The 25,878-nt window shown below is 46.5% G+C and overlaps 1 protein-coding gene across 1 annotated transcript in view; it reads left to right on the top strand.

Annotated features, from left to right (window-relative positions):
- LOC137542331 (integrin alpha-IIb-like) overlaps positions 1 to 25,878 on the top strand; it is a 157,037-nt gene that overhangs the window by 83,022 nt on the left and 48,137 nt on the right. The window contains exons 16-20 of the mRNA XM_068264157.1: positions 14,011 to 14,115; positions 15,407 to 15,462; positions 19,498 to 19,649; positions 24,229 to 24,357; positions 24,449 to 24,516. Of these exons, the coding sequence (XP_068120258.1) occupies positions 14,011 to 14,115; positions 15,407 to 15,462; positions 19,498 to 19,649; positions 24,229 to 24,357; positions 24,449 to 24,516 (510 nt within the window). The remainder of the gene's footprint in view (positions 1 to 14,010; positions 14,116 to 15,406; positions 15,463 to 19,497; positions 19,650 to 24,228; positions 24,358 to 24,448; positions 24,517 to 25,878) is intronic.

Raw genomic sequence — 25,878 nt, 5'->3', positions numbered from 1 at the left:
GTTTGGCAGCATACCAGCAGAACAGTTGCATTGTCTTGTGGTCTCCAAAAGCAGGGACAGTGGTAACAAAATCTTATGATGTTCTTCCAGTCATTGTAATAGAAAGATGGAGATTGAGAAGTGGAGATTGTAAGATGTAATGCTGGGAATACACGGGTCGATTCTGAGCTGATAAGATGGTTAGATAGATCATTTCCGACATGTCCGATCACCGTTCCATCATTTTGCCGATGATTTGTTATTGAAGTGAATTGAAAAAGATAAGAAAAACAAGCGGAAGATAAAAGAATCGGGCGCAGAATCGAGCGCCAGAATCGAGCCATGTATTCCCAGGAGTCGTGTCTGTCTAATGTGTAGAAGCCGCGTACGTTAAAAAGGGGCGCTGGGAAAAAAGGGCGCGGAGTTTTGAACGATAAGCATGGATAACATTTAAAAATATATTGTACTATATTTTGTTTATAAATAATGTTTTATAAAGTTATAAATCATTAAATAATGTGCATGAAATCGGCAATTGTGAAAATGTTAATCTTCCGTTTAAAAACTGAAATGCATAATAACGTTTTAAAAAAAATTAGTAAGTAACCCTCCCTGTACCTACCCCTAACTCCTAGACCCCCGTATTGGTGCCTAAACCTAAGACCCCCCTGTTGGTGCCTAAACCTAAGACCCCCCTGTTGGTGCCTAAACCTAAGACCCCCCTGTTGGTGCCTAAACCTAAGACCCCCCTGTTGGTGCCTAAACCTAAGACCCCCCTGTTGGGGCCTAAACCTAAGACCCCCCTGGTGGTGCCTAAACCTAAGACCCCCCCTGGTGGTGCCTAAACCTAAGACCCCCCTGGTGGTGCCTAAACCTAAGACCCCCCTGGTGGTGCCTAAACCTAAGACCCCCCTGGTGGTGCCTAAACCTATGACCCCCTGGTGGTGCCTAAACCTAAGACCCCCCTGGTGGTGCCTAAACCTAAGACCCCCCTGGTGGTGCCTAAACCTATGACCCCCTGGTGGTGCCTAAACCTAAGACCCTCCTGGTGGTGCCTAAACCTAAGACCCCCTTGGTGGTGCCTAAACCTAAGACCCCCTCTGGTGGTGCCTAAACCTAAGACCCCCCTGGTGGTGCCTAAACCTATGACCCCCCTGGTGGTGCCTAAACCTATGACCCCCCTAGTGGTGCCTAAACCTAAGACTCCCCTGGTGGTGCCTAAACCTAAGACCCCGGGTGGTGCCTAAACCTAAGACCCCCTGGTGGTGCCTAAACCTAAGACCCCCCTGGTGGTGCCCAAACCTAAGAGCCCCTGGTGGTGCCCAAACCTAAGACCCCCCTGGTGGTGCCTAAACCTAAGACCCCCCTGGTGGTGCCTAAACCTAAGACCCCCCTGGTGGTGCCTAAACCTAAGACCCCCCTGGTGGTGCCTAAACCTAAGACCCCCCTGGTGGTGCCTAAACCTAAGACCCCCCTGGTGGTGCCTAAACCTAACGCCCCCCTGGTGGTGCCTAAACCTAAGACCCCCTGGTGGTGCCTAAACCTAAGACCCCCCTGATGGTGCCTAAACCTAAGACCCCCCTTAGTGATCACTGTATTGTGTGGAGAATAATGTTTTAGAAACAGTAAGGGATAAAATACATAACAATTTACGTTACGTACTGATCGCTTTATTTTGTGCATAATAACGTTTTACAAACACTAAGGGATAACATTTAAAATAATGTTTTATTGAAATAGGAAACGTAAATCATCACAAGCAGTTATAAAACATTAAAAATCTTCGGACGCCGTTGGAAAACGTTATTATTCTCGGGCGCCCTTTTTTCTTGTTCGGCGCCCAGTAAACGATATTTATTATGGGAGTGAATGGCGGCGCCAGATTTGTCCACTAGCCACCTGCGCCCTTTTTTACTGTTTCCGTAGAAGCCAGTGTATAGTGCGAGTGGATCGACTGGTTGACCAATTAGTAAAGACCTTCTCCTAAACCTATCCTGATATGTCCCTTTGTTTTTCTCTCTTCTCATTGCTCAGGCTTAACACATGTCACCCCCCAAACAGACAAGCATGGTTACTGCTGCTGTAAAGCATACCTAAATAGCAGGAATAGGGAGGCTGACATATTTCTTTGCCTTTAAACAATGCAAATTGTCTGGCAGTCCTGCTGATGATCTTTCTCTTATACTTTTACAGAGGCGTAGCTAGGGTTTTCAGCGCCCGGGGACAAAGACTATTAATGCGCCCCCTAAGGTGAAGGGTCGTGACCAAATGTGGGCGTGGTTATGGGTACTCCACATTTGGTCACGCCCCTTCAAATGTACATGGAGGTTAGCAGGCTCACGCTCACCCACCCTCCCTCAGTATGTACCTTCCAGCATGTTCCAAGACAAATTCAGCAATCATGAGCCCCCCACCCCCATCAAGACAAATTCCGCAATCATGAGCAATCCTGAGGCCCCCAACAAGACAAATTTAGCAATCCTGAGGCCCCCAACAAGACAAATTCAGCAATCATGAGGCCCCTAACAAGACAAATTCAGCAATCATGAGGCCCCTAACAAGACAAATTCAGCGATCTTGAGGCCCCCAACAAATCATGAGGCCCCCAACAAGACAAATTCAGTAACCATGAGGCCCCCAACAAGACAAATTCAGCAGTCATGAGGCACATAAATAGACAGCATTTCACATAAATAGGCAGAATGTCCCCTTAATATGTAGACACACCTCTCACCTGGCAGCAGTTCCCCAAAATACACTCAATCTGACAGCAATGCTTGCCCAAAAATAGGTAGCCCCAGGTCTATAGGTGTCCCCAGAATAGGTGGCCAGCAGTATAGATGTCCCCAGAACAGGTAGCCAGGGGTAGAGATGTCCACAGAACAGGTAGCCAGGGGTATATGTGCCCAGTATATGTAGGCAGGGGTATGTGTCCCCAGTATATGTAGCCAGAGGTATATGTGCCCAGTATATGTAGCCAGGGGTATAAATGCCCAGTATATGTAGCCAGGGGTATATGTACCCAGTATATGTAGTTAGGGGTATATGTGCCCAGTATATGTAGGCAGGGGTATATGTGCCCAGAGTAGGTAGCCAGGGGTATATGTGCCCAGAGTAGGTAGCCAGGGGTATATGTGCCCAGAGTAGGTAGCCAGGGGTATATGCCCAGTATATGTAGGCAGGGGTATATGTGCCCAGAGTAGGTAGCCAGGGGTATATGTGCCCAGAGTAGGTAGCCAGGGGTATATGCCCAGAGTAGGTAGCCAGGGGTATATGTGCCCAGAGTAGGTAGCCAGGGGTATATGTGCCCAGAGTAGGTAGCCAGGGGTATATGTGCCCAGAGTAGGTAGCCAGGGGTATATGTGCCCAGTATATGTAGGCAGGGGTATATGTGCCAAGAGTAGGTAGCCAGGGGTATATATGCCCAGAGTAGGTAGCCAGGGGTATATGTTCCCAGAGTAGGTAGCCAGGGGTATATGTGCCCAGAGTAGGTAGCCAGGGGTATATGTGCCCAGAGTAGGTAGCCAGGGGTATATGTGCCCAGAGTAGGTAGCCAGGGGTATATGTGCCCAGTATATGTAGGCAGGGGTATATGTGCCCAGAGTAGGTAGCCAGGGGTATATATGCCCAGAGTAGGTAGCCAGGGGTATATGTTCCCAGAGTAGGTAGCCAGGGGTATATGTGCCCAGAGTAGGTAGCCAGGGGTATATGCCCAGTATATGTAGCCAGGGGTATATGTGCCCAGAGTAGGTAGCCAGGGGTATATGTGCCCAGAGTAGGTAGCCAGGGGTATATGTGCCCAGAGTAGGTAGCCAGGGGTATATGTGCCCAGAGTAGGTAGCCAGGGGTATATGCCCAGTATATGTAGGCAGGGGTATATGTGCCCAGAGTAGGTAGCCAGGGGTATATGTGCCCAGAGTAGGTAGCCAGGGGTATATGTGCCCAGAGTAGGTAGCCAGGGGTATATGCCCAGTATATGTAGGCAGGGGTATATGTGCCCAGAGTAGGTAGCCAGGGGTATATGTGCCCAGAGTAGGTAGCCAGGGGTATATGCCCAGTATATGTAGGCAGGGGTATATGTGCCCAGAGTAGGTAGCCAGGGGTATATGTGCCCAGAGTAGGTAGCCAGGGGTATATGCCCAGTATATGTAGGCAGGGGTATATATGCCCAGAGTAGGTAGCCAGGGGTATATGTGCCCAGAGTAGGTAGCCAGGGGTATATGTGCCCAGAGTAGGTAGCCAGGGGTATATGTGCCCAGAGTAGGTAGCCAGGGGTATATATGCCCAGAGTAGGTAGCCAGGGGTATATGTGCCCAGAGTAGGTAGCCAGGGGTATATGTGCCCAGAGTAGGTAGCCAGGGGTATATGTGCCCAGAGTAGGTAGCCAGGGGTATATGCCCAGTATATGTAGGCAGGGGTATATGTGCCCAGAGTAGGTAGCCAGGGGTATATGTGCCCAGAGTAGGTAGCCAGGGGTATATGTGCCCAGAGTAGGTAGCCAGGGGTATATGTGCCCAGAGTAGGTAGCCAGGGGTATATGCCCAGTATATGTAGGCAGGGGTATATGTGCCCAGAGTAGGTAGCCAGGGGTATATGTGCCCAGAGTAGGTAGCCAGGGGTATATGCCCAGTATATGTAGGCAGGGGTATATATGCCCAGAGTAGGTAGCCAGGGGTATATGTGCCCAGAGTAGGTAGCCAGGGGTATATGTTCCCAGAGTAGGTAGCCAGGGGTATATGTGCCCAGAGTAGGTAGCCAGGGGTATATGCCCAGTATATGTAGGCAGGGGTATATGTGCCCAGAGTAGGTAGCCAGGGGTATATGTGCCCAGAGTAGGTAGCCAGGGATATATGTCCAGTATATGTAGCCAGGGGTACATGTGCCCAGAGTAGGTAGCCAGGTCAGGTGTCCCCCTCCCCAGCAGGAGGGGAGCAGCGCAGAGAAGAGCTGCTCTCCCTTCCTCGCTGTCCCGGTGTCCCCTCCAATGTCCGGGTGGCTCAGGCTGGCAGCGGCGGGCGGAACTTACCTCCGTCTCGTCGCAGCGCCGGATGGATCTGCCACTACTCTGGTCTGGTCCAGACCAGAGCAGCGGCTGCGCACTCGAACTTCCGGCCGGCGCTGGAGCGAGACGGAGGTGAGTTCCGCCCGCCGCTGCCAGGCCAGCCACCCGGACATTGGAGGGGACAGCGAGGGAGAGAGAGAGCACCTAAGGTGAGGGAAGGAGGGGGGATATGGCCCCCCTTCCCCACCGTCCGCACAGCTCTCCCTCTTCTCTGCGCTGCTCCCCTCCCCTCCGCCGCAAAAAAAAAAAAAAAAACCCGCAGCTCAGCCAGGCTGAGGGCGCCCTCGGGGACCAGGCGCCCCGGGGCACTTGTCCTACCCCGACCCCCCCTAGCTCCGCGCCTGTACTTTTAGCCGTAGCCCCTGAACAAGCATGCAGCAGATCAGGTGCTCTGACTGAATCCTGACTGGATTAGCTATGCTTGTTTCCGGTGTTTAATACAGACTCTACTGCAGCCAAAGAGATCAGCAGTGGGGATAATCCGTGAGATGCCAAGCAGTTAGCATTGTTTAAAATGAAATGAATATGGCAGCCTCCATGTCCCTCTCCTTACAATTATCCTTTTTTTTTTTTTTTAAATCATCCTTTATTAAAAATTAAGGAGCAGAGTATAAACAGAACAAGTTTACAACAAGTATGAAACTTTACAGCAGCAGCAGGTATTATATACAGATACATTTGGCACAAGTGCAACCATAGAGCATATAGTCAGTGTAGATATACAAATCCTTTATCATAGCATAGTGCGATTTTAATGAAATAGAGGATAACTGTATTAGCTAAAGGGGTTATGGAGAAGGTAGTTATGACTAGTGGGTTTTCTTATCCCTAACAGTTACCCATAGTAAATATTCTATCAATAAGCAGAGCCCGATCCGGAAGACCAGGAGTGTTTAGCCAGGGAGCCCATATTTGTTCAAATTTTTGAGGTGCATCCCTGTGCGCATACACCAGTTTTTCAAGCTTTATGTAAGCATTCACCTGTGCAATCCATAATATAGAGGAGGGAGGAGCCGGTTCAATCCAAGCAGATAGGATAAGCTTTCTGGCCTGGAATAGCAGCCTATGAAGCATAATTTGTGTTGGATCTGGAACATTTAATCCTGCAAATAGCCCCAACAAGCAGAACTGAAAAGTTCGAGGAGCAGTAGTATTAATGAGAGTATCAATTATGTCTAAAATATCTTTCCAATATCTGTGAAGTTTGGGGCAGTGCCATAGCATGTGTATAAGATCCCCATGTTCTCTGCTACAGCGGGCACAAATAGGATCATCTCTAAAGTGCATGCTATATAGCCTTTTGGGGGTCAGCAGCGTTCTGTGAAGTATATTAAGTTGGGATAATTTATGTGTAGCATTAGTAGAGATCATTGGTACATTTTGTAAAATTTCAGCCCAATCCCCCTCTGAAAGGTCATCCAGCTCCTCCACCCATCTATCATAGCTCTTAAGTGGAAATCTTTTTAAGAACAAATCTAACAACATAGCGTAACATTGTGAGATTAATCCACTTCTGGAACAACACTGGGCTATCAAGTTAAATAATGGTGCCGGGTAAAAGAGGAGTGAGTGTGTTTTTTGTTGCTGGTGAATAGCATGTACCAGTTGAGCATGTTGAAATTGTAACAGTGGCGATAGGGGAACTTTTAATAATCCAGCTATACTTAAACAAGATACAGGTTCTATACCATTTAGAACCTGCACTAAATATACAATACCTTTGTTTGCCCAATGATTGAGAAATGACAATTCCCTCAGTTCTACAAGGCGAGTGTTACCATTTAGTGGGGTGTAGGCTGTAATACCCTCTATGTTTTGCATAGAGCGTATCCTGTCCCAGACTTTTTGCATCAAGGTCAAAGTTGGAATTTTACCATTGCTGAAGGAGCCACATGTACCAGCTTCAAGTGTTGCATAAATAGATGTATTACATAGTTTAGTATTCAGAATTAGCCTACTAGAATCTAAAAGTTCTTGAGATTCCCACCCTGCCAGGTGTTGAAACTGCGACGCAAGAAAATACACCCACGCGTTTGGCACAGCCAATCCTCCTTCGTCTTTAGGGTATTGAAGATATTGTAGTTTTATTTTTACCCTGCCCGTACCCCAGATAAAATCCCTGAAAATTCTATCGATTGTTTTAAATATCTTAAGATGCAGCCATATTGGAGAATTATGCAAGATATACAGAAGTTGAGGCATCGTTACCATTTTCAATAAATTAACCCTAGCAACTGGAGATAGGGGCAACTTTGACCATATTTTGAGTTTCTGACGTATCTTAATTAAAAGTGGGGAGAGGTTTAAGGATTCAAATTGAGAAATATCAGGTGAGACAGTAATTCCTAAGTATTTAAATGATGTCACTTTTTGGATTTGAGAACAACATTGCGGCAAAATTGGATCTTGTCTATCCAGTGCTAAGAGACATGATTTGTCCCAGTTTACCACCAGGCCGGAGAACCTACCAAAATCAGACAAGGCTGACATAGCGTTAATTAAAGAAGTATCTGTGTCCTGTAAAAATAATAGGGTGTCATCAGCATATAATGCTATTTTTTCTTCAAGGGCCCCATATTTAAATCCTTGTATTTGTTTGTTATTTCTGACCAGTCCAGCAAGGGGCTCTATGGCTAAGGCAAATAAAAGTGGGGATAGAGGACACCCTTGACGGGTGCCTCTTTCCAGGCCAAAAAATGGGGAGTTGGAGTTGTTAACTCTAATACATGCCTTTGGATGGCTATATAGAATTTTTACCCATTGAAGGAAATTGGGACCAAAGTTCATTAGTTCCAGCACCTTATATAGATATATCCATTCGACACTATCGAAGGCCTTGGCAATATCAAGTGATAGGATAGCTCTCTCTCCAATGTTATCAGCAGGAAGCTGAACATTGAGAAAGGCCCTTCTAATATTGATTGCCGTAGACTTAGATGGAATAAAACCTGATTGGTCTGATCCAACCAGAGTAGTAATTACCTTTGCAAGCCGATTTGCCAAGACCTTCGATAGTATCTTAATGTCAGTTGTCAGAAGAGAGATTGGTCTATATGATTCTGCCTTAAGGGACTCCTTGCCTGGTTTGAGGATTAAGACAATTACTGCCTCCGTCATTGAGTTCGGTAAAACGCCCAGGTCAAATGCTGCATTAAATACTTCCAGGAGCTTAGGTAGTAGTAAATCATCATATCTTTTGTAAATTTCCAAGGGGAGGCCGTCATTGCCTGGGGCTTTATTATTTGGAAACGAGGCCACTGCAACCTCTAACTCCTCCAGCACAATAGGAGACTCCAACATGGCTGCATCCACCTCACTAAGACCCAATAATGGAATGAGGGACAGATAGTTATCTAAATCTTGAGAACTATATGCTACTCTTGAGGAATACAGGTCTTTATAAAATCTCTGCAGTTCTAGGCTAATAGCCGTAGAGTCTGTAGCTATGGCTCCAGTGGGGGTAGATAAAGCACTAATTATATTAGGGGGGGATTGAGCCTTAGTTATGACTGAGAGCAGGTGTCCCGTTTGGTCCCCTTGTTCAAAAAATGCTTGCTTCTGAAAGAAGCGTTTATGATTTGCCTTGGATATCAAGTGCTCTTTGAGGTTGTCCTGGGCTTGCGTCCAGGCCAGCCTATTGGCGTCTGTAGGATCAGCAATAAATTCAGCTTCTTTATCCCCTACCGTTTTGGTCAAAGAAATATCAGAATTTTTCGTTTTGGATCTAATTTTATTGATTTCCCTGGAGAAGAGCCCCCGGAGAAAGGCCTTGAATGCATCCCAGGACCACAACTTATTATTAGGGTCATTGTTACAAGCAAAAAATACAGTAATCTCTTTGATAATATCAGAATGAGTATTAATCAATGCTAACCAATAAGGGTTTAGTTTCCAAGGTGGTCTTAGTTTCCTATGATTCGTGCAAGAAGAGATAACGACTTTTAATGGGGTGTGATCGGAAAGAGATCTTACTAGATACTCTGCTTTCTGAATCATCATTTTCATAGGAGCATTACAAATGGCTAAATCTATCCTGGACAGGGACATATGTGTTTTGTTAAAACACGAGTACTGTAAATCTTCGGGATGCATAGAACGCCAGACATCCATCAGGCCCAACTCCCCAAGGAATCTAGCCAATGGAGAGAGCTGAGACGGTTGTGCCCGGGACCTAAACCTGTCTAGCTTGTGGTCCAAAAACATATTAAAATCCCCCACCCATAATAACGGAAGATGTCCCTTATCTTTTATGAAGTTTACAATAGGCTGTAAATTAAGTAATGAAAAAGGGGGAGGCGCATAAATAGTTGCTATGATGCATTCCAGGTTATTAATCCGTCCGTGCACTATTACAAAACGCCCCTCTGGATCCACTATAGATGCCACAAGGGAGAAATGTATTTTGCTGTGAACTAATAAGGATACACCTCTTGAGTAGGAGGAGTGCGTAGAGTGAAAGCTGTGTGATATCCATTTTTTTTTTAGGAGATGCAAAGAATAAGGCATAAGGTGGGTTTCCTGTAGGCAGTAAATAGCAGGTCCAGCTTTCTGTAGAGCAGAAAAAATTGCATATCGTTTTGTTGCATCAGATAACCCCCTTACATTCCAGTTTAATATAGTGATATCTTCCATTTTAGATGTTTAAAGTGTACTAAGGGATTAGTGTGGTTGCCTTTTTGGGCCAATAAACATAGATTAACTGCTGCTGCTGCTTTTTGATTAACTAGAGAATACAGTTGAAGTAACCTCCCCAAAATTTCCCCCCACCCACCAACCATAGTGAACATCATTGCTTGCGTGATCCCAAAAATTTTTACCATAAGAGCCCAGACCCATAAATAGGGTTTCCCCCCTGAAATATTGTTAAACATATAACCAAAGGGTCTTGCCCTATAATTAGTCGAGTTTTGCCAAACCAACTTACTTACCATCTGAGGGCACAGAGATTTCTCCTCTCCCCTCAAACATTTCAATATATAGTCAGAGTAATATATTAGAGCGGATCTTATATCCATTACCCCCCTTCAAGACACGGTCACTGCACAGCAGTACAGTAGCAATATTACTCAGCCACAGACACCGGGGTTTCCCCCTTACATTAACTCAAGGATATTGAGCCTGGTAGAAAGCACCCACACAAAAATCATAAAACATTTTCCAAATGACTGCTGTCATCCACTCAGCGTTTAAGCTGGAGTACGGTTTCCATAATCTTAATATAGTCCTGTACGGATAATGCCAAAGTTTAATCAGCAGCTACAGGAGACTTTGCTTTTATATGCTGTTCATTTTGATCAAGCCAATCCGCGGCTTCTCCTGGTGAAAGAAAGAAATGGGCCTCATTGTTTGTCATGACTTTAAGTTTCGCCGGATAAAGCATGGCATATTGTACTTGCATTTTCTGAAGACGTTTCTTAATATCATAGAACTTCAGTCTCTGTTTCTGTACTTCTGCTGAGAAGTCAGGATAAAATGAGAGTTTGACTCCATTGTAACTGATGGATCCTTTTAGCCTAGCTGCATTCAGAAGAGCTTCACGATCTCTATAGTGAAGAAACCTAGCAAGAAAGGGCCTAGGGGCAGCTCCAGGCTTTGGCATACGAGTGGGGACACGGTGCGCCCGCTCTATCGCATATAGGTTAGTAAAGGTTTCCCGGCCAAAGAGAGATATAAGTAAGTTTTCAATAAACAATGTAGGGTCCGAGTCCTCAGTCTTTTCAGGAAGGCCTACAATGCGCACATTATTGCGGCGAAGACGATTTTCCATGTCGTCATTTTTATCAGAGTTTGCAATGGCATGCCTTATAACTCGTTTTAAATCACGTGTAATCGGGCCCACTTGATCTTCCACATTACTAACTCTTGTTTCTACTGCTGAGGTTCTTTCCCTTATGTTACTAATGTCCTGTCGTATCAGCCCCAGCTCCTCTTTAATTCCGCCTGTCTGCTGCGTCAGAGAGAGTATGGCTTCGTTACAGGCCTGCACTGCGGCCAAAATTTCACTAGGCAGAGGCTCTTTCGCTTTCCTTCCTCCCCCTCCCAGCTTACCGGATCTGGCTGCTTTTGGCTTCGGGGTTGCGGCAGGTACTCCTGGCTCAAGCTCAGTTTCCCACTCCTCCGCAGCCGAACCTTCGATTTCCGCTTGGGCCCCCTCTATCTCTGCTCCGTCAGCATTTTGTTTATCGGGAGCTATCTCTCCGGGCATATTCTTGGGCTCCTTGTGCGCAAATTTCTCGAGCCTAGCCGCTATATCGCTGCGCTGGGAGTCTGGGTGTTGTGCTGGAGGAGGATCGGCGCCATCTTGCCTCTTTGGATGGTCTGCGGAGGCCTTCTCCTCTCTATTCCTCAGCATCATCGCCATTTGTGCGGTTTCCTTCGCCCGGGTAGACTGAGGGTGTCTGTGCTGTAATCTCCGCCTGTGGTGACCCAATCAGGGGTTCAGATCAACGTGCAGGATCAAATATTATCGGATCAGCGCGGGAGCTGTGTGAGATGCGTCTGCTCACATCGCCGGCTGGCCACGCCCCACAATTATCCTTTAAAGAGTCTCTGTAACAAAAATGTCATCCTGTTTTCTACCATCCTACAAGTTCCTAAACCTGTTCTAATGTGCTCTGGCTTACTGTAGCACTTTCTACTATCACCATCTCTGTAATAAATCAATGTATCTTTCCCCTGTCGGACTTGTCGCCCTGTGTCTGGAAGGCTGCCAACTCTTCCGTGCTGATCTGTTCTGCACACCCCTCTCCAGGCCCCTCTATGCACACTCCCGTGTATGTGTTATTTACATAAGCCAGCAGCGTCTCTGCTATCTTATCAGTGATAGAAGAGAGCTGGATAAAAATCCTCCTCTGTTAGGCTGTGAAAGGAGCTGGCTGACACATACCGAGGCATTACAGAGAGGGGCACAGGCAGAGCTGTCTGCAGGAAGCCTGTCACTAGTATTCAGTGGATGAGAGCTGCAGGGGGACAGAAGGTAAACACACAAATAATCTCTTGAGATTCAAAAGGAAGGCTGTATACAGCCTGCTTGTGTATGGATGTATTTTCTATGTGTGGACATACTGTACATCAACCTACTTCCTGTTTTGGTGGCCATTTTGTTTGTTTATAAAAACTGTTTTTGACCACTTTTAATTCGGCGGGGAGCGGCAAAATTGTGACAGAGGGGAATAGGAGATGTCCCCTAACGCACTGGTATGTTTACTTTTGTGCGATTTTAACAATACAGATTCTCTTTAAAGAGAACCCGAGGTGAGTTTGAAGAATGTTATCTGCATACAGAGGCTGGATCTGCCTATACAGCCCAGCCTCTGTTGCTATCCCAAACCCCACTAAGGTCCCCCTGCACTCTGCAATCCCTCATAAATCACAGCCATGCTGCTGACAAACAGCTTGTCAGAGCTGGCTGTGTTTATCTCTATAGTGTCAGTCTGCTGCTCTCCCCGCCTCCTGCAGAAATCCGGTCCCCGCCTGCATCCCTTCCCTCCCTGCTGATTGGAGGGAAGGGACGGGGGCAGGGACCAGAGCTATGCAGGAGGCGGGGGAGCAGCTGAGACTGACACTACAGATGTAAACACAGCCTCACAGCACGGCTGTGATTTATGGGGGATTGCAGAGTGCAGGGGGACCTTAGGGGGGTTTGGGATAGCAACAGAGGCTGGGCTGTATAGGCAGATCCAGCCTCTGTATGCAGATAACATTCTTTAAACACACCTCGGGTTCTCTTTAAACATGACAGGTCAGACACATACCTTCTCTTTGTGGTGTGCTGGAGTGTCTTGCCCCAGCCATTACAAGCATGTGTAAATGAAGGAGAATGCATCATTGTCATAATAAACTATCTAGTCCTGATTTCCTGCAGTGCAGCTTCTCTGACCGTTTTGAGGTTTCTATTTAACTCGAGTCTGTAGTTTTGTTTTTGTGGTCTTTTTTTTAATGTCAGACCTTTAAGAGAACCCGAGGTGGGAATTACTTTTACTATTGGGGCACAGAGGCTGGTTGTGCGCACTAAGACCAGCCTCTGTTGCCCCATCGTGTGTCTCCATGTCCCCCCTGCTCGCCGCTATACCCCCCGCATTGCTGGCGACACGCAGCGTGTCGCCAGCTCAATGTTTACCTTGCGCTGTCAGTCAGCGCTGCTCCCCTGCCTCCTCCGCATCGGCGCACCCGCCCGTGTCCCTTCCCTCCCGCTGATAGGAGGGAAGTGACGCGGCGGGTGGCGCCGATGCGGAGGAGGCGGGGGAGCGGCGCTGACTGACAGCGCAAGGTAAACATTGAGCTGGCGACACAGCCAGCAATGCGGGGGGTATAGCGGCGAGCAGGGGGGACATGGAGGCACACGATGGGGCAACAGAGGCTGGTCTTAGTGCGCACAACCAGCCTCTGTGCCCCAATAGTAAAAGTAATTCCCACCTCGGGTTCTCTTTTAGGCCCTTTCACACTGGTGCGGTGCGACATTTTTTACTGCACCCCAACGAAGGCCAATGTTAGTCTATTGGTCCTTTCCTACTGCCGCTGCGTGATGCGACGGAACATGATGTTTTCGCCGCAACCCAGACGCAAGGGCAAACCTACGTTATCGTGCGACTCTGCAGCGATGTGCGACAGACCAGAAGTCATGTAAGACTATGGCGACGCATGTTTAAATACCCACTGCAAGTTTTTATTGTCGCGCATGCGCAGAAGAGTACTTTAATAATACGCTTCCGCGCACGTGAACGCTTTGGCCAAGGGAGCGCCACTTCCTGCATGGCCAACTGCCAGACGGTGATTACCGCTTACTATCGCGGTAATCCCAGATGGTACCGTACTGTTACTGCCAGTCTGCAGTGTAAAACTGGACTCAATATTAATATTAAAGAGCTGTATCAGTACAAAAAAATCTGATGCATTCCTAGAGCCATTATTGGTAAGCATATTTTTATGGAGTTACACCTGTTATGTTTGTCTTGTATTCCTCCTTTCAGGGCACAGCCGGTAATGCACCTCCAAACATCCCTGACATTCACTCCGGACTCCCTGAACCCAGATCTGAAGCTTTGTAATCATCCTGATGCTGGTTATGTCACCTGGTGAGGCGACTGCTATATAGTCACTCTAACCTCTAGCTGTGGGCCTGGGATGAGTCATTCCTTCATGGGGTCTTTTATTGTTTGTATATATATTGAAAAAAATTTTTTTCATAAGCATACACATTCAGAATAACTACAGAATTATTATGGTGTTTCCCCAAAAATAAGACACTGTCTTATATTAATTTTTGCTCCAAAAGACGTCTTATTTTTTTGGGGAAATGCTGGTAGTGTTCCTATACAGAATGTATATACTGCATGCCATGCTGAAACACAAGCAGCATGCACAGAGCTATATCCAGGCTTTGTATGGAGCGTGACTTGCTGGTGTCATGTGGGCGGCTGCTAGGACTTACATTCGGGGGATGTCTTATATTTCAAGCATGCAAGGAATTCCTGCTGGGGCTTATTCTCAGGGGATGTCTTACTTTAGGGGAAACACAGTATTATAATTTATTATTATTAGCATGATCGCTAGCATGATAATAGTAAACCTCTAGCTATAGTAAACTCAGTCCTCAGGTCCTGACCAGACGCCTGTATGAATATACAATGTATGATGAATACTGATATAGTAAACTACTGGGCCATATTCCTTGGAGTTTACTATAAAGGCATACTCCTGTTCTATCACTTATACATGCAGGTACCAGAACATGTTTGCACACTGACAGAATTGGATGTTTAGCCTTAAAGAGGAACTGTACCGACAAAACGTCCCCTGGGGGGTACTCACCTCGGGTGGGGGAAGCCTCAGGATCCTAATGAGGCTTCCCACGCCGTCCTCCATCCCTCGGGGGTCTCGCTGCAGCCCTCCGTGCAGCGGTGACGTCAATATTTACCTTCCCGGCTCCTGCGCAGGCGCTCTGACGGCTGTCGGCTCCGAAGTAGGCGGAAATACCCGATCACCGTCGGGTCTGCTCTACTGCGCAGGCGCAAGTTTCCGGCGCCTGCGCAGTAGAGCGGACCCAACGGAGATCGGGTATTTCCGTCTATTTCCGTGCCGAAAGCAGCCACAGCGCCCCCGCTGGAGCCAGCAAAGGTAAATATTGAAGCTACAGTCGGGTCTGTCGCCGGCTGTTCGGAGGGCTGCAGCGAGACCCCCGTGGGACAGAGGACGGTGTGGGAAGCCTCATTAGGATCCGGAGGCTTCCCCCACCCGAGGTGAGTACCCCCCAGGGGAGGTTTTTGATGTTACAGAGTCTCTTTAAATCCTAGCATTACAGGTTCACTTTTAAGGAATATTTCATTTTCATCCATTTTTCTAATTATGATTTTATTTTCCGTCTAGTTTTTCAGTAGATGTCTGTGTTCGGGCTTGGGGGAAGAGTCTACCCAAGAGTCTGAGTAAGTAGAATTCATACAGTGTGTGATTTTATTTACCTTTTGTACTGTTTGTGTGGTCATGCAAACCATGGTAATGTCTATCATCTGGACCGGAAATGTACACCTGTTATGTGTGAACACACCCATAGGAACACATACAAAACAGATACAAAACTGACAGGACCTGACCAGACTGGAAATGTACAGATTTATGTATAGAAACACATACCTTGTGTTGAAAGACATCCATGTAGGGTTAGAACCACCTTTTGCTGCAATTACAGCTGCCAGTCTTTTAGGGTATGTCTCTACCAGCTTTGCACATCTAGAGACTGAAATCCTTGCCCATTCTTCTTTGCAAAACAGCTCCAGCTCAGTCAGATTAGATGGACAGCGTTGGTGAACAGCAGTTTTCAGATCTTGCCACAGATTCTCGATTGGATTTAGATCTGGACTTTGACTGGGCCATTCTAACACATGGATATGTGTTGTTTTAAACCATTCCATTGTTGCCCTGGCTTTATGTTTAGGGTCATTGTCCTGCTGGAAGGTGAACCTCCGCCCCAGTCTCAAGTCTTTTGCAGACTCCAAGAGGTTTTCTTCCAAGATTGCCCTGTATTGGCTCCATCCATCTTCCCATCAACTTTGACCAGCTTCCCTGCCCCTGCTGAAGAGATGCACCCCCGAGCATGATGCTGCCACCACCATATTTGACAGTGGGGATGGTGTGTTCAGAGTGATGTGCAGTGTTAGTTTTCTGCCACACATAGCGTTTTGCATTTTGGCTAAAAAGTTCCATTTTGGTCTCATCCGACCAGAGCACCTTCTTCCACATGTCTGCTGCGTCCCCCACATGGCTTGTGGCAAACTGCAAACGGGACTTCTTATGCTTTCTGTTAACAATGCCTTTCATCTTGCCACTCTTCCATAAGAGCCAACTTTGTGCAGTGCACAACTAATAGTTTTCCTTTGGTGAGATTCCCCCACCTGAGCTGCAGATCTCTGCAGCTCGTCCAGAGTCACCATGGGCCTCTTGACTGCATTTCTGATTAGCGCTCTCCTTGTTCGGCCTGTGAGTTTAGGTGGACGGCCTTGTCTTGGTAGGTTTACAGTTGTGCCATACTCCTTCCATTTCTGAATGATCGCTTGAACAGTGCTCTGTGGGATGTTCAAGGCTTTGGAAATCTTTTTGTAGCCTAAGCCTGCTTTAAATTTCTCAATAACTTGATCCCTGACCTGTCTGGTGTGTTCTTTGGACTTCATGGTGTTGTTGCTCCCAAGATTCTCTTAGACAACCTCTGAGGCCGTCACAGAGCAGCTGTATTTGTACTGACATTAGATTACACATAGGTGAACTCTATTTAGTCATTAGCACTCATCAGGCAATGTCTATGGACAACTGACTGCACTCAGACCAAAGGGGGCCGAATAATTACGCACACCCCACTTTGCAGTTATTTATTTGTAAAAAATGTTTGGAATCATGTATGATTTTTGTTATACTTCTCACATGTACACCACTTTGTATTGGTCTTTCACGTGGAATTCCAATAACATTGATGCATGTTTGTGGCAGTAATGTGACAAAATGTGGAAAACTTCAAGGGGGCCGAATACTTTTGCAAGCCGCTGTACATGCCTTTTGTTTTGTTGTTGCAGCCGCTCGCAGTGCAGTCAAAAAAATTAGGCAAGCATGTACACGCACCAGAAAAATTATTATAGCGGCCGCTGTGGCCTTAAAAATTCAGGAATCCACCTGGAGTTCTGGACCCTGTTGGTGGTGGCGGAAAAGGCAGTCAACCGGCCTGCGGGCAGAGATGCTGTGTGGAGAGAGACTTAGTCTTGGGGCAGGCAGTCACACGGCGTGCAGGCAGAGATGCTGTGTGTGGGGACTGGCTTATGGCCCATACTCACGGGCTACAATTGTCGACGCAACCATGTGGCGCGCGCGTGTTGCGGCGACAGGTCGCCCGTGAGTATGAGGCGCAACACGGGCGCGCACCCCGAACCTTCGCTCGTCGCTGCTGTCGCCAGGTGATTGGCGCAGTCAACTCCGCTGCAACTGTCGCTAGTCCGCGTGGGTATGTGGACTAGCGACAGCGACCTACACTTCAGTGCACTGTGTTTCCGGAGGGGGGGAGGGATGTCGGCGACCACTTCCGTCGCATGCCTAATCCCTCTTCTGCAGTGTGTATACGGAGGGAACTGGCGACGAGCTGTCACTTAACTGTTGCGCACACGCTCCCGTGTGCTAGCCACCAGCTACATTTGTAGCTGGTGTGTATGGGCCATTAGTCTTCAGGCAGGCCTTAGTGTGCTTTGCAGACCAGGCATCTGTGGTCAGATGGACCCTTGACCTAATGCTGTGTGCCAGAGATGTCACCACTTGCCTTTCAACATCACGGTACAGTTTAGGTATCGCCTTTTTCGAGAAAAAATTGTGGCCTGGTATCTTCCACTGCAGTGTGTGGCTTTGCTTTTGTGTGCTGCTTTTCCTCAGGTGGTCATCCCATTGCAATTTGTGCTTTGTAATCATGTGCCTTCGTAAGGTAGTTGTCCCTACGCGGGTTTTGGTCTTTCCACGGCTCAATTTTCGGTGGCAGAGAGTACTGATGGCATTGCTCTCATCTGAGGCAGACACACAAAAAAATGTCCACACCGCTGAGCCCTGGGGTGATGGCACTTTGGTGATGGCGGCTGACTGAGTGTTAAGTGGGGTGCCAGAATCAGAGCAGGAGGAGGAAGATATGTCACGCTTCTGTGTGGAAACTGAGAAAGATGAGGTTGTTCTGTGTTAAATAATCAACTACGTCCTGACAATATTGGGGGTTGATGGCACGTGCCTTCTTCTGAACACTGTACTTTGGTTGAGGGCCACACAAAATCATGACAGCGCGACCTCGAACAGACCTGCCGGGTGACCTGCCTCTGCCTTTTGTTTTGTCCATATTGGGGGGGATGAAGTGAAAGGTATGCACTGACTTGACTAATACAATGTGCAGTCACACAGGTGCAGTTAACGGGTATGCACGGAGTGGTATATCACACTGCGTGCACTCACGTAGGTAGGTGGGTGCACTGAACACAACAGGTAGGTATATGCAGTGATGGGTATTACAAATGTGCACCTGTCACACACACGTACCGTGAACAGGTACATTGACTGGTGGTATTGAATATCACACTGCGTGCGCTCACGTAGGTAGGTGCACTGAACACAACAGGTAGGTATATGCAGTGATGGGTATTAGAATGTGCACCTGTCACACACAGACAGGTACCGGACAGGCACAGTGACACTGCGTGCGCTCAGCTCACGTAGGTAGGTGGGTGCACTGTGAACAACAGGTAGGTAGGTATATGCAGTAATGAGTATTACAATGTGCACCTGTCACACACAGACAGGTACCGGACAGGCACAGTGACACTGCGTGCGCTCAGCTCACGTAGGTAGGTGGGTGCACTGTGAACAACAGGTAGGCAGGTTTATGCAGTGATGGGTATTACAATGTGCACCTGTCACACACACAGGTAGTCACTGAATGTGCTGGGCCTGGCAGTGGCACACACAGTATGAATTAGCAAGGCTATATCTATGCAACACAAGTGTCAGTGGGACACGCACACACACACACAAAAAATAGATCACAAGAACAAGATTGGCTCACAAAAGAGCTGTTGAGGGGTGCTTTTTTAGCAATAAGATTTAGCAAGGAGCAAGCTAGCAAGCCTACAAGAGCCTAACTAAGCTTTCCCTGTGAGAGTCTACAGCAGCAGTCCCTTCTCTATTTACTGCAGGCACACGAGTGAGTCAAATGCCTGACGCTGCCTGCCTTTTATAAGGGGTGGGCTAAAGGAGGGAGTGTAGCCTGATTGGCTACAATGTGCCTGCTGACTGTGATGTAGAGGCTCAAAGTTGACCCTCATGATGTACTACGGGGGCGAATCGAACTTCCGGAAAAGTTTGCGGTTTTCCGCGATCGCGAACCCCGGAAGTTCGCCGGGAACCGTTCGGGCCATCTCTACTTTCATTGACTCATTTTTTTTATTTTTCAGGTCTATTAGCTGATATCCAGCTTGACATTCAGAAGAACCGATTCCTCCGCAGAACGCTCTTCTCTGACTCTTCTTTGCCCAGTAAAAACCTGGTCATGGACATTCCGAGCAACTCCCAACTCATCTGCTCCAACGTTACAGCCTACTTACGGGTGTGAACTGATTTTTAAAAAAAAGAATACAAAGAGAAAACATGTTAAACCTGTGCTACTTTTTGTGTGGTATATCGGGTCTTTTTCCTCCACATTTTGCATTGCCCACTCTTGAAATGTTCCAGCATTACAGATACTCTTGAAGCTCATGAACTGTAGTAACTACACTAGCTAGGTGGTGGTGGTGGGGGGGTGCCTAACACTGTCCTAATGGGAAGGTTGAGGTGCCTGGTATACCCAAGTAATGCCCCTGGCTTTACAGTGGAGATTCAGATTATTTGCAGGAAGGTGTTACAGCTGGTTGTATTTATCAGAGACTATAGGGCTGATGTACTGAGATTGTAAAATGTAACAACTTCTGGGTTATATCAGATGGCAGCGATTGCTGAATGACTTGCTAGTGCCACTAACTGCAACAACAGCCAAGCATGTTCTTACTGCTGCTGCTGCTACTGCTGCACTAATGTTTCATCAGCTCACATTATGTTCTGTTATCGCCCAGGTAAGAGTTACAAATAGGCATTGTCAGAATTGCAGAATCCGCAGCAATTCAGAAATTTTGTATGGAAATCCGAAGGAATTCCGAATTTTGGGGGTTTAGAGTTTGCATCCCACAATTGTGATTTATTTAGACTATATTTTTGCAGGAATAAAGGTTAAATATGGTTAGTGGGTATTAGAGAAAATACGTTCTCAATAGGTCAGCGTTTCTCAAACCTTTTTTTTTAATGTTTTATCATCATTCTGTCATACTTGCAGTTTACAAACCTCACTCTGCATAAAACTATGAAACAGAGCAGAGCCAATGACCATTTGAACTTCTCTGCAGTAAAATCGTATCTTAAAGCAGTAGGATCAGCCATACTATGCCAGGGAAAATAAACACATATATAAGTAGATAAATACTTGACCTACTTGCATAACACATGTATTGTACTGTCCATGTTTTGATTTCAGTGAATGTTATATAGCAAATGAAGAGAATTCTGTTCCTGGTGGGAACCATGTCTTTTGCCCACAGTTTAGGCTAAATCCTGATGTCATTTCTGCCATTTACTTTTTTTCTTGTCTCCTCCAATCGCTGAGTCGCCTCAGCCTTGCTTGTAAACACAAGTGAGTAGGGAATTGGGTTTCAGATAAGCAGCTGGCAGGGAAATAAAGGGAAGAGGAGGAATAGATTATAGATAAGAACCCCCAGCATGCAATTCTTTGGCAACGACTACTAAAGAGCCAGTGCTCCTTAAGTATGTGATAACTCCAAACCAAAAGTTTTGAATGCAGGATTAGCACTTTTATCACTTAATCAGGGGCGTCTCACCCACCAGGCAAGTATAGGCGGTTGCCTGGGGCGCCATGAAGTGGTGCGGCGCCATGAGGTGGTGAGGCGCATTCCCCCACCGCTGCTACCGTGACCATGTTTTTTTTTTTTTTTTTATATTATATTACCTCCCGACTCAGTCCCCGGTGCTCGGCACGCTACCATGTGCTCAGCAGTGCCTCCACCTCCACTTCTCCCCAGCCAATAGAGCAATCAATACTGCTCTTCTCTGCCAGGCTCCTTCTTTAAAGCCGTGCCCCTTCTTCTCAGTAGCCACACAGGTAAAGTGTTTATCCCGTGTGGCCCAGCCTTTAACTCCGCCCCACGCCAGTCAAACCAGGAGCCAGCGGCCAGCCAGCTTATGCCCCCGACAGTCTGACCCCCCACCTGTGTCACTGGCTGCACACAGACACTGGAGCGAGACAGCCAGGGGACAGATGCAGTCACAGAGAGAAGAATGTGATATGTCCGTGTTGGAGCCCCGCACCGCACAAGACAGCAACACAGCCCGGGAGAAGGGAAGTTTCTGCTCCAGAGATGATAAGCTGCATGCACAGGCAGAAGAGAAGGTATGCAGGCAGGCTGCTAAGAACACTTCCTGTCCTGTGTGCAGACTCCCAGTACTGTTATAACTGCTAGAATGTGCCCTGCTCTTTTGATACTAGAGTTTTCTTTGAAAGCTGGTTAGGCTGTAGGCTGGTAAAGCTGTAAACCTGTGCTTTAGTGCTGTGCTGTCTCTCCCTCTCCCCTCTCTGCCCCCTCTTCCATCATATGCTGTCTCTACCCCTCTCTGTTCCTCTGCACTCTCTTCCATCTTATGCTGTCTCTCCCTCTCCCCTCTGTTTCTCTGCACCCTCTTCCATCTTATGCTGTCTATCTCTCCCCCTCTCTGTTCCTCTACCCCCCTCTTACATCTTATGCTGCCTCTCCCTCTCTACTCTTTCCCTCTCTGCTCGGATTACGTGTATTTTCTGGTGAAACGCTTCCACATTACGATTATTTTCTGACAACGCTGCCCCATTACGATTATTTTCTGGTGAAACACTGCTGCCCTATGATTAATTTCTGGTGAAATGCTGCTGCAATAAGTGTATTTTCTGGTGAAACACTGCCACATTACGATTATTTTCTGGTGAAACGATGCTGCATTATGATTATTTTCCTGGGGGGAGGGGCTTGGGAGGGGGGGGGGGGGGGCGCCACAGGTTTTCTCGCCTGGAGTGACAAAATGACTAGAGGCACCCCTGCACTTAATACACTCAGACCAGTTGCTGTTGAAATTTGATTTTTATGGTGATGATACAGCTTTAAGTTGTCTTTCATTGTTTCTTTTTATGTACAAGTGCTTTAGAAAATAGCATTGCTCCCTGACTTAGGGCTGGTGCACACCAGAGCGGTTCTGGAGCATTTTTAAAAACGCTAGCTGTTTGAAAACTGTTTGGGTAATGTATTTCAATGGGCTGGTGCACACCAGATCGGTTCTTTTTTTCCACAAACGCAAACTCGGGGGCTGCAGCATTTTTTAGACTTCTGAGGCGTTTCTACCTCAATGTAAAGTATAGGAAAGTGGAAAACCGCTCTGAAAAACGCCAGATCAGAGCGGTTTTCCAGGCGTTTTTGTTACAGAAGCTGTTCAGTAACAGCTTTACTGTAACAATATATGAAATCTGCTACACAAAAACGCTCCAAAACGCTAGGCATGTTTAGAAAATATCTGTAATCATGCCTAGAATCGCCCTGAAATCTGCTTCTAAAACCTCTAGCGTTAACAGATCTAGAGGTTTTTGGTGTGCACTAGCCCTAAATTAGTCTGAGAGCTCAGAGAAGCTCTTTTGCATAGATAACAATTGAAGTTTCTTAACTCTTCCTGTACTGGAAACTATATGAGACTCTTTTCTTTGCAGGCAATGTTCTATTTCTTAGCTGTGTTACACATACAATTCATTATTTCATAAGTTTATTTTCACTTCAGATTCCCTTTAATAACAGGACATTTGAAAGAAAATTACATATGTTCTCCTGTGTCCTCCACTGTTCTTCAGCTTAGTAGTTCAGCCCCTCTGCACTAGTTTGTGTGAGTAAAAAAGCATTTATTTCCCATACAAACATTGTCCCAAAGCGCTCAATGTACTGTATATAAGACACTTAAAGTCTATAATGGAAAGGCAGAGTCTCCTGCAGAACAAGACCAGTTTTACTGGAAATAAAAGGTCGAGGATAGCACAGCTAGACTGCTAAGGCACTTTTATCAGATTGACCTGAAGAAGCAGGCAAGCCCCAGTGAAACGCATTGTCTTTTTTAATGCTTGAATAAAAAATCCTTTATTTCCAGTAATACTGGCTTTGTTCCTCAGGAGAGGCAAGACCAACATTGTCGCTCCTTTTTAGACTATTTTATATACATAGTGTGCCTCCAACATTTCTATAAGCTTTACACTTCTGTTGGGACTTGGGAGGTTGTAGTTTTTTGTGCTCCGCTAAAGGACTTTCAAGGAGTCCGACTAACCAGTTCCTGAATAGCATACCTGGAATACTGAGTGGGGACGGTCACTTCGCCATAGGCTCTAATGGGGGTTGTGAGTATTTGCAGCCCACCCTGGTGAGTATAACCATATGTTAAAGGGGCACTATGGCGAACAATTTTAAAATTTAAAATATGTGCAAACAAAGACAGATAAGAAGTACATTCCTTCCAGAGTAAAATGAGCCATACATTTCTTTTCTCCCATGTTGCTGTCACTTAAGTAGGTAGTAGAAATCTGACAGAAGCGACAGGTTTTGGACTAGTCCATCTCTTCATAGGGGATTCTCAGCATGGCTTTTATTCTTTATAAAGATACTCCTTAAAAAGGATTTAAACAAAGATGCTGGCCAGCTTCCCTGCTCGCTACACAGGTTTTTGGAAGTTGGAGAGAGCAACTGCCATTCACTAAGTGCTTTTGAAAATAAATACATCCCTGAGAATCCCCCATGAAGAGATGGACTAGTCCAAAACCTGTTGCTTCTGTCAGATTTCTACTACCTACTGTAAGTGACAGCAACATAGGAGAAAAGTGATTTATGCCTCATTTTACTCTGGAAAAAAGGTACTTCTTTGTTTATGTTAGCACATATTTTAAATTTTACAATTTTTTGTCATAGTGCCCCTTTGATTATTCTATCCAACTGTCCAGGTCCTGGTCTCTCTCTCTTTTTATTTAAGATAATGCTGGCATTCAGGTGACCTTCAGGTACTATCATCTCTCTATGTATTTCCCATAGAATGAAAATGAGTTCAAGGATAAGCTGAGTCCAATAGTGGTCAGTGTGAGCATCGGCCTGAATACAGCCCAGCAGCCATCCAATGTCTTACCACCCCTGATACAAGGAAACGCCTTCCTCCAGGAACAGGTGAGCTGTGAAATGTGTGGTTTATTGATTGACTTTTCATGGCATGACTTCACATTTTAAAGAAACAAACTTCTCTCCCCACATATTTCAGATCCACATCTTACTGGATTGTGGAGAAGACAATATTTGTGTTCCTGATCTGCACCTGAGAGCCAATTGGTGAGTCCATCTGCATAGTTTGGTATTCATTGCTGTTACCACTAGTGGTCAGTAGAGATGGCTGAAGACATAACACCAGGTATCAGATGCTGCTTGGCTAGAATGGACAACAGTCTATGAGCTGTCCAAGTTTCTCCCTATATACATTACAATAACATTTCTATAGCGCTTTTCTCCCATAGGACTCAAAGCGCTTAGGCTCTCTCAGATTCAGTAATTAGTAGGATGAAGTATTCACACAACAAAAGTTATATTTCTGCAAATGCCAAACTGAACAGGTGGGTTTTCAGTCTGGATTTAAACACGGCCAGGGATGGAGCTGTCCTGATCTGTTGAGGTAAGGAGTTCCATAACGTAGGGGCAGCATGACAGAAGACTCTGGAAAAAAAGTTTCCAAGTGGACTCTGGGTATGACTAGATTATTAGAACCTGTGGATCTGAGAATGCGGGGATTGCTACGCAGCTGTAACATATCTTTCATGTATCCAGGGCCCAGATTATTCAGGGATTTAAATGTCAGTAGGCCGATCTTGAATAGGACCCTCCAATCTATAGGTAGCCAGTGAAGGGAGTGCAGGACTGGCGTTATGTGGCAGTGACGGGGTTGGTTGGTTAGCAGTCTGGCAGCAGTATTCTGTATCAGCTGTAGGCGGTACAAGTCCTTTTTTAGGAAGGCCAGTGTAGAGTATTACAATAGTTCAGGCGGGATGGACTAAGGTTCATAGATCTTCTGGGGGTAGAGGTGCTTGATTTTTGCAATGTTCTTCAGGTGAAAATACTATCATCATCTGAAGAAAGTAGTCAGGGAGGAGCTGGAAGGGGTGACCAGCCAGTGTTTTGCTGTTAGCATACAACTGACCCTGCCAATCTCTTCCCTGTGTGTCGCAGGAGGGAATAGAGAGAGGTGTGTGAGGTCTGGCGTTCACTCTGTGCAGATGGAGAATCTTCCACCCACTCTGCGGGCCACTTTATACCTTGCGCACAGATCTCTGGGTTATGCGACTAACTTTTGCAAAAACTTTTCCCTGGAAAAGCTAACTCAGATATAAAAACTGTGAGCAATGGCTCAGATAAAGGGTACCTGTGACTTTAGAAAAGGCAAAAGTTAAATACTCTACTTAGCAGAGAGAAACCTCTAAATAATCCAGGGGCTTCCACCTTGCCCCCCACTTCCTCAACAAGGGCTTGTCAAGTGGAGTGCATCTCCACTGCGGAGGCGCAAGACTGCTTGCGCATGTGCAGTAGTATGGAGTGCTCGGGCTTGGTTCTATCCATCAAGCATGAACGACTCTGCGCTACTGCACAGGTGCAAGCCAATCTGCATGCTGCAAGTGCACTCAATCACAGATGGGAGCATGCCAG

The sequence above is a fragment of the Hyperolius riggenbachi genome, chromosome 12 (genome assembly GCF_040937935.1).
Source record: "Hyperolius riggenbachi isolate aHypRig1 chromosome 12, aHypRig1.pri, whole genome shotgun sequence".
In the NCBI taxonomy this organism is placed as follows: Eukaryota; Metazoa; Chordata; class Amphibia; order Anura; family Hyperoliidae; genus Hyperolius; species Hyperolius riggenbachi.
This window is presented reverse-complemented; position numbering and strand designations above follow the sequence as displayed.